The 9697-nt window shown below is 47.1% G+C and overlaps 1 protein-coding gene across 1 annotated transcript in view; it reads left to right on the forward strand.

The window, feature by feature from the left end:
• The window catches only part of SLC7A10 (solute carrier family 7 member 10), a 139343-nt gene that overhangs the window by 107387 nt on the left and 22259 nt on the right, over positions 1 to 9697 (forward strand). Inside the window, exon 8 of the mRNA XM_063945987.1 lies at positions 2619 to 2715. Coding sequence (XP_063802057.1) covers positions 2619 to 2715 — 97 coding nt within the window. The remainder of the gene's footprint in view (positions 1 to 2618; positions 2716 to 9697) is intronic.

Raw genomic sequence — 9697 nt, forward strand, 5'->3', positions numbered from 1 at the left:
AACTGAAGAATTGCAGAATGCAGATATTAACCTTTAGGCCAAGGGTTCTCAACTCCAGTCTTCAAGTATCACCGACAGGTCATGTTTTATGGATTTCTTTGGTTGAGGTTGAGAACCACTGGTTTAGGCTATGTACCCACTGGTGTTTCTTTATACACGCAATAAATAGCACTAGACACAGTCTGAAAACCAGAATGCAAACGCGACACTAACACACACGCCAGCAAATGCGGAGACACTATAGGGGCCGATTCAATAGTTTTGTGAGTCTAATTTCCCCGTCTAAATGGGACTGTATAGACACCCAAACAACTGTCACAATTCAATTGCTGTTTGGGCGCACATGCATACAGTATATAACGCATGTCGTACCTAAACAGACAGGATTTAGCTGTGGAAAAAGGCTAAATCCATCTACAGTCATGCTTTGGGCGTCCAAACTCCCACTCAGTCCCCCAAAGTGCCGACTTAAGTCTTCTAGCACCTCAGGAGGCTGCAACAGGAAATGTCACCCCCTGCGGCTACCAGGCATCTAAACAGAGGAACAATTGAATTTCTCCATTTTGCGCCCCCTAATGGTAGCCCGGGGTAAAACAATTGAATCGGCCCCTATGGGCGGAATTCAATTGTTTATCGCTCCCAATCTCCCATCTAAAAGGTGGGAGATCAGGGGGACAATAGTCAATAGTTTTTTTGGGGGGGTTTTATGGCGCTGATCAAGCCCAGACAGGCAGGATGTAGCCATGTAAAACCGCTAAACCGGACCATAGTGCTGGACGCAACACGAATAGTGCCATTTGGGTGCCCAATGGGTCACTTTTCAGGGTGTGGTTCATTGGATCGACCCTAACTAAATCGACAGTCATTTGGTCAACCATTATTGCTCGACAGTGAGTAGGTCGACACCTTAAATAGGTCAACGTGAAAAAAGTTTGACACAAGTGCACATATAGGCTATCAGTGGGCGTCAGGGAGCCCAAGTAAATCTGAATCATATTAATATTTTATTAATAGGGAACATCGTGGGGACAAATCAGCTCATACAACAAAGGAATAGGAGACTGTGGAGGATTCGCCCCTGGGAAAGTTTTAGTGGGCATATTCTATGTGCAGACGTCTGTTTCTTGGCTTCTTATATATCCTCTCTAGCAAATTTTTATTAAAATATTTTTTTTTACTTTTACATCGATTAACTGTGCCTAGCTCCAGGGAATGTATACGCTGGGCCTAGCTCCAGGGACTGTATACGCTGGACATGGTTTTATGTCAGCACAATGTCCAGGGTTATTTTGCAACCTCCTTGCATTGTCATATTTATTCCTCACTAGACACCCCCCCCCCCCCTTACTTCTCCACCCTCATCTGATATCATATATATTCCCTCTATGGAGCCATTCCCAAGATATGATATTGTGAGAGGGTTATCACCTCTTGTTAAGATTAAAAGGAGATTTCTGGTGAGGACAAAAGAAAGTTATGGGGAAGAGAAGAAAAACAATGACTACTGTACTGTACTGTGATCTGTACAGGTACACTTACTACTACCATCTCTTGATAAAACCATACAACAAGAAAACACACAAAATAGTACAGATTTATCCCCTAGTAATTTTATTTGATGAATTAAATGGGGGAAAAAAAAAAAAAGATAAAATATGCAAAAGTACTGTATGGATTTGCTTTACAGTGACCCGTACCTAATCAACTGGACGTTATATCCACTTATCTAGGGGGTTATTCAGGTTTGTTAGCAAACCCAAAAAAGTTATCAATTGAGCAAAACCATGTGCACTGCAGGTGGGGCAGATGTAACATGTGCAGAGAGAGTTAGATTTGGGTGGGTTATATTGTTTCTGTGCAGGGTAAATACTGGCTGCTTTACTTTTACACTGCAATTTAGATTTCAGTTTCAACACCCCCACCCCCCAAATCTAACTCTCTCTGCACATGTTACATCTTCCCCGCCTGCAGTGCATCATGGTTTTGCCTAATTGCTAACTTTTTGGGTTTGCCAACAAACCTGAATAAGGCCCCTAAATGTTTGCTCCATCCAGTCATATAGTACCCACAAGAAATCATAATTTGAGGATGTCCTTGAGTTAAATCTATTTGGTTGGGTCACCAATTATCCCCCCTCTTCTCAGATGGAAATTCTTAAAACATGGCCTGCAGGGGGCATGAAAGGACTGGCGTTGGGAAAACACTGCACTAATTTGTACTCTCTGTAAATTATATAGCGCTGTTACTTAATCACGACACCGTCCAGATTAAGATCCTTTCATAAAACATTTTATTAACTACTTAATGGAACTGCAATGTCTTCTTTCCTGCAATCACCTCTCTCCTTAATAATGCTTTACGACAAGCAGATGCCATGTAATCATTGCATTAGCCTAGAATTAACTCCAAAGTACAGAAATATGAAAGAACTACTACACTCACTCAAGGTGGACTTTCTCCATTGCGGCCCCTCCGTCATTGCTTAGTGCTATCTGACAAGCACCAATCGGCGGCTGAATGGCAAGGGCTCGGAGTGGGCAATCTCCATTTTGAGTAGAGTGCGTCTTTGGCCAGTACGTGTAAACGAGCGTTAACCCATGTGCTGCCTCTTTCCACAGGTTATGCTTCTCTGGAGCCCGAGAAGGCCACTTGCCCAGCTTACTGGCTATGATCCATTTTAAATACTGCACCCCAGTGCCAGCCCTGCTCGTTTGTGTAAGTACAATATACGGATATTCGCCTGCTGTAAGCTGCAGAACGGCCCAGAAAATATTGCAATGCTGCACGGATCTCAAAACCCAGGTTAAAGATCCCAATACAATAGTGCCCCCTATTTTGTCCATAATATTATTTTTTAAATTGGGTAGTGGACACAATTGAATTGCTACGATGTGTGCCCATTGCGTTTGGGCACCCACAAAGCAATTGAATTCCCCCTTTACAGTCACCTTTCAGTTTTCCCCTAAATTGTGGGTGTTTGTGAGAACACCGGCTTGATGTTGACTTCTTTTCCCAGAACTGGCTTGTGCGCTTGGAGAAAGAGCCGGATGAACACACGGGGGCCCTAGGGAACGTACCAGTTTGGGCCCCCATCCCTCCCAATTAGTCATGGGGATAAAAGAAATCACATAGAAAAGGGTCAGGGTAATCTGGGTCCCTTAGTTCATACTGAGCCTTAGGCAGCAGGAGTAAAGCACATAAGGAGGAGATGTATCAAACTTTCAAAAGAGGATAAGAGGTGGTGTTGCCCATAGCAACCAGATTTTACCTGTTTTATAGACCATTCTAGATAAATGATGACCAGAGGTTGCTATAGGCAACTCCTCCACCTTTAAACGTTATAAGGTTTGAACATATCCTGTTAAGACTGAACAATTACTAGCGAATTTTCCGCACTACAATTAGCACACAGCCCAATAGAGGCGTGGCTCCCAACGTCCCTCCCAAGATGGCCGCCGCCTCAGAGGAGACAGTTATTCAAGATACTAGAGGGCTCCTCTAGTATCTTAAATAACTGTCTCCTCTGTGACGGCGGCCATTTTGAGAGGGAAGATTTCAATACAGAGCTGCTGGAGGGTCGGAGGACAGCGGCAGAACAGCGGAGACGACCGCAGAACTGCGTGGACGGCGGCGGGCGGGCAGGTGGCTGCATGAGCATCCCGGGCCCTCCTCTCTCTGTCAGAGAAGCTGGGCCCGGGACAGCTGTGCCCCCAGCACTCCCCTGATGGCAGCCCTGACGAGACGGGAAGCCAAACTAAGCAATTCAATGGTTGCTCCGTTTATACGCCCGGTAGCCGATGACATGGCAGACTATGCATCACTGCAGGAGGCGCGGTGGGGAGGAGCGGAGCTGTACAGCCGGGACGTTCCACGCTTTGAGAGTGAGTGAGCAGAGGCTGAGGGATATACTTAAAACATGGACTGTTGGGGTGCTTTGAGAACTGCATTTGGGAACCACTGGCCTCAGCATTTTCTCCAGTCTGAGCGGTTTGTATTCTGAAATCTATACGTTGAATATAAACCGCTGGTTATAAATAAACCGAGCAATAATGTAATAATGTTGAGGCCACGCCTACTGTACGTGCGTGGTTTCCTTAGGGAGTGTTGCCTGACAAATTATAAACATTTTTCATGTTTGCTCCTACTCACCAGTGCCTCAGGGATATGTTACACACGCCTCCAGTACTGTACATACAGATATACTCCTACATACGGTGTGTGACCCACAAGGCTTACAGATCTCTCCTCTGTTCAGTAAATACAGCACTAAAATAAATCCATTAACCATTATAGAGATGAATAACTGAAAGCGGATTATAACTACATACATGTTACTGTATAATTGCACAACTGAAAGGGCAAAAGTAACTTTTATACAAAGAATTGTCACATAAAACAGCACCGAGCTCCCCCTGGGTGCACCATAGGACACTTTAGGACCGAATCACCACAGCACAATTTTTCTTAAATAAATACTTAAATATAAAATAAATGAAACAAAGGCTTGGATCATTTATAATCCTGCAGACAACCTCCCCCAGATAGATGAGGTAAGACTATGTATATGAGTGATAACGTACTTACAGCAGTATTGGGAGGCCCCAGCAGTGCACTCTCCAAACTTCCTCACAGGGGACTGTGCATTGATCAGCGGCTGCAGCCACCTGTGCTACCAGATGACACACACCTGTGATGCTCTCTGCAACGCAAAATGAAATGTCTTCAGATCAGGGCTCATCCTGTATTATAATTGGACACATTACGATCTAATCCTGAGGTACCCAGTTGCACAAATATTAAGGTACGCAGTTGCACTAATGCTGAGGTACACAGTTGCACTAATGCCGAGGTACACAGTTGCACTAATGCTGAGGTACGCAGTTGCACTAATGCCGAGGTACACAGTTGCACTAATGCCGAGGTACACAGTTGCACTAATGCCGAAGTACACAATTGCACTAATGCCGAGGTACGCAGTTGCACTAATGCCGAGGTACGCAGTTGCACTAATGCCGAGGTACGCAGTTGCACTAATGCCGAGGTACGCAGTTGCACTAATGCCGAGGTACGCAGTTGCACTAATGCCGAGGTACGCAGTTGCACTAATGCCGAGGTACGCAGTTGCACTAATGCTGAGGTACGTAGTTGCACTAATGGGGGTAATTCTGAGTTGATCGCAGCAGGAAGTTTGTTAGCAGTTGGGCAAAACCATGTGCACTGCAGGTGGGGCAGATATAACATGTGCAGAGAGAGTTAGATTTGGGTGGGTTATTTTGTTTCTGTGCAGGTTAAATAATGGCTGCTTTATTTTTACACTGCAATTTAGAATGCAGATTGAACACACCCCACCCAAATCTAACTCTCTCTGCACATGTTACATCTGTCCCCCCTGCAGTACACATGGTTTTGCCCAACTGCTAACAAACTTCCTGCTGCGATCAACTCAGAATTAGGCCCAATACTGAGGTATGCAGTTGCATTGTTGCACTAATGCCGAAGTACACAGTTGCACTAATGCTGAGGTACGCAGTTGCACTAATACTGAGGTATGCAGTTACATTATTGCACTAATACTGAGGTACACAGTTACATTATTGCACTAATACTGAGGTACGCAGTTGCACTAATGCTGATGAACACAGTTGCACTAATACTGATGTACACAGTTGCATTATTGCACTAATGCTGAGGTACGCAGTTGCACTAATACTGAGGTATGCAGTTGCATTGTTGCACTAATGCTGAGGTACACAGTTACACTAATGCCAAGGTATGCCGTTGCACTAATGCCAAGGTACACAGTTGCACTAATGCTGAGGTACGCAGTTGCACTAATACTGAGGTAAACAGTTACACTAATACTGAGGTACACAGTTGCATTATTGCACTAATGCTGAGGTACGCAGTTGCACTAATGCTGAGGTACACAGTTGCATTATTGCACTAATGCTGAGGTACGCAGTTGCACTAATACTGAGATATGCAGTTGCATTATTGCACTAATGCTGAGGTACACAGTTGCACTAATGCTGAGGTATGCAGTTGCACTAATGCTGAGGTACGCAGTTGCACTAATGCTGAGGTACACAGTTACACTAATACTGAGGTACACAGTTGCATTATTGCACTAATGCTGAGGTACGCAGTTGCACTAATGCTGAGGTACGCAGTTGCACTAATGCTGAGGTACACAGTTACACTAATACTGAGGTACACAGTTGCATTATTGCACTAATGCTGAGGTACACAGTTACACTAATACTGAGGTACACAGTTGCATTATTGCATAATGCTGAGGTACGCAGTTGCACTAATGCTGAGGTACGCAGTTGCACTAATGCTGAGGTACACAGTTACACTAATACTGAGGTATGCAGTTGCATTATTGCACTAATGCTGAGGTACACAGTTACACTAATACTGAGGTACACAGTTGCATTATTGCACTAATGCCAAGGTACACAGTTGCACTAATGCTGAGGTACACAGTTGCATTATTGCACTAATGCCAAGATACACAGTTGCACTAATGCTGAGGTACACAGTTACACTAATACTGAGGTACACAGTTGCATTATTGCACTAATGCCAAGGTACACAGTTGCACTAATACTGAGGTACGCAGTTGCACTAATGCTGATGAACACAGTTACACTAATACTGAGGTACACAGTTGCATTATTGCACTAATGCTGAGGTACGCAGTTGCACTAATGCTGAGGTACGCAGTTGCACTAATGCTGAGGTACACAGTTACACTAATGCCAAGGTATGCCGTTGCACTAATGCCGAAGTACACAGTTGCACTAATGCTGAGGTACGCAGTTGCACTAATACTGAGGCACACAGTTACATTATTGCACTAATACTGAGGCATGCAGTTGCACTAATACTGAGGTACGCAGTTGCACTAATACTGAGGTACACAGTTGCATTATTGCACTAATGCTGAGGTACACAGTTACACTAATGCCGAGGTACGCAGTTGTACTATTGCCAAGGTATGCCGTTGCACTAATGCCGAGGTACGCAGTTGCACTAATACTGAGGTACACAGTTACATTATTGCACTAATGCTGAGGTACGCAGTTGCACTAATACTGAGGTACGCAGTAACATTATTGCACTAATGCTGAGGTACACAGTTGCACTAATACCAAGGTACGCAGTTGCACTAATACCGAGGTATGCTGTTGCACTAATGCCGAGGTACGCTGTTGCACTAATGCTGAGGTATGCCGTTGCACTAATGCTGGGGTATGAAGTTGCACTAATACTGAGGTACGCAGTTGCACCAATACTGAGGTATGCAGTTGCACTAATGCTGAGGTACACAGTTGCATTAGTGTTGAGGTACGCAGTTGCTCTAGTGCTGAGGTACGCAGTTTCACTAATACCGAGGTACACAGTTGCTCTAGTGCTGAGGTACGCAGTTTCACTAATACCGAGGTACACAGTTGCTCTAGTGCTGAGGTACGCAGTTTCACTAATACCGAGGTACACAGTTGCACTAGTGCTGAGGTACACATTCCCAAGCACACTTACACTAAGGTAACAAAGACATAAGGCACACAAGTGAGACAAATAAGGAAGACAGGGCCTGATTCAGTGGTGCTCGCAATATCAATATTGGAACGTTTTTTTTTTGTGCCACTACACATGCGCCGAAGTTGCACTGCACACACAGCGATTAATAGCAATAGTGCACACAGAGGACGTATTCGCACAGTGACAGGTAACCAGCATTTGGGAGAGGTAAAGGGGATAGCTAGAAAAACGCATGCGTGTCAGGACCATTTTATGGGTGCTCCCTAGTGTTTGCAACTGGAGAGGTCCCAGCATCTTAGGCGAGGCGCCCAGCCTGAGACAGCATAGGGCTGTTCTGAGGGCCGGTGGTGCAACTGATGTGCTCCCGATGTTCCTGTTCATGTATGCGAGCGGCGCATGTGAGACATCGGCAGTGGGTGTCTCCCAGCACAAGATGGCGGCTGAGTCATTAGCATATTTTTGCACACTGCGAGCGAGATGGTAGCTGCGCATACAGCTGCAAGCACCTCTGAATCACGATCTCAGCCCTGATGGCTGCCCACTCTCGTGGAAGCATAAATGGTTCCGGCACAACAGCATTCTAAGAGGAAAGAGAAAGGTGAAACATAACAGAGGTGGGGACACCCTGCCGCCATTGTAGGGGGAAGGGGGGGGGGGGGGGTGTATACATTTGTGGTATTTTTACTTCCTAATTTACCAACTGCTCGTTTAGCACAGATTCTGAATCCATCCTCTTCTACATCAATGCCTCCACCAGCGTGCCCACCCCTGGCCTATAAAGAGCGGAAGGAAGCTGCCAGCTTCTCGCCTGATTTATCCATTCAGGAGACCACACTGCACATCAGTAACCAGGAACACTGCAGAGGAATGGAGCAGTAGGAGCCGCTCTGACATTGATGGAGCACAGTGCCTCATGCCACAGCGGTTTCTGTGGTTCCAGACATGTCCTGGTTCTGGGAACAGTGAATCCCAATACAGTGTCTCAGGGGGCACAGGCTGCACATGGCTGGTGGGGCTTGTGTGAGGGGGCACAGGCTGTACATGGGTGGTGGGGCTTGTGTGAGGGGACACAGGCTGTACATGGGTGGTGGGGCTTGTGTGAGGGGGCACAGGCTATACATGACTGGTGGGGCTTGTGTGAGGAGGCACAGGTTGTGTGTGGAGGCCACTGGAGGGGTTATCTGAGGGAGTACAGGCTGTGTGTGTGTGGAGGGGTTATCTGAGGGGGCACAGGCTGTACATGGCTGGTGGGGCTAGTGTGAGAGGGCACAGGATGTACATGGCTGGTGGGGCTAGTGTGAGGGGGTACAGGCTGTGTGTGGAGGGGTTATCTGAGGGCGTACAGGCTGTGTGGTGGAGGGGTTATCTGAGCGGGCACAGGCTGTGTGGTGGGATGGTTATCTGAAGGGGCATAGGCTGTGTGGTGGGGGCTTATCTGAGCGGGCACAGGCTGTGTGGTGGGGGCTTATCTGAGTAGGCATAGGCTGTGTGGTGGGGGGTTATCTGAGGGGACACAGGCTGTGTGGTGGGGGTCTATCTGAGGGGGCAATGGCTGTGTGGAGGGGTTATCTGAAGGGGTACAGGCTGTGTGTGTGGAGGGGTTATCTGAGGGGGTACAGGCTGTGTGTGTGGGGGTTATCTGAGGGGACACAGGCTGTGTGTGGAGGGGTTATCTGAGGGGGCACAGGCTGTGTGGTGGGGGTCTATCTGAGGGGGCAATGGCTGTGTGGAGGGGTTATCTGAAGGGGTACAGGCTGTGTGTGTGGAGGGGTTATCTGAGGGGGTACAGGCTGTGTGTGTGGGGGTTATCTGAGGGGACACAGGCTGTGTGTGGAGGGGTTATCTGAGGGGGCACAGGCTGTGTGGTGGGGGTCTATCTGAGGGGGCAATGGCTGTGTGGAGGGGTTATCTGAAGGGGTACAGGCTGTGTGTGGGGAGGGGTTATCTGAGGGGGTACAGGCTGTGTGTGTGTGGGGGTTATCTGAGGGGACACAGGCTGTGTGTGGAGGGGTTATCTGAGGGGGCACAGGGTGTGTGTGTGTGTGTGGGGGGGGGGTTATCTGAGGAGGTACAGGCTGTGTGTGGAGGGGTTATCTGAGGTGGTACAGGCTGTGTGTGGAGGGGTTATCTGAGGGGGTACAGGCTGTGT

Source organism: Pseudophryne corroboree, chromosome 11 (genome assembly GCF_028390025.1).
Source record: "Pseudophryne corroboree isolate aPseCor3 chromosome 11, aPseCor3.hap2, whole genome shotgun sequence".
NCBI classification, from domain to species: Eukaryota; Metazoa; Chordata; class Amphibia; order Anura; family Myobatrachidae; genus Pseudophryne; species Pseudophryne corroboree.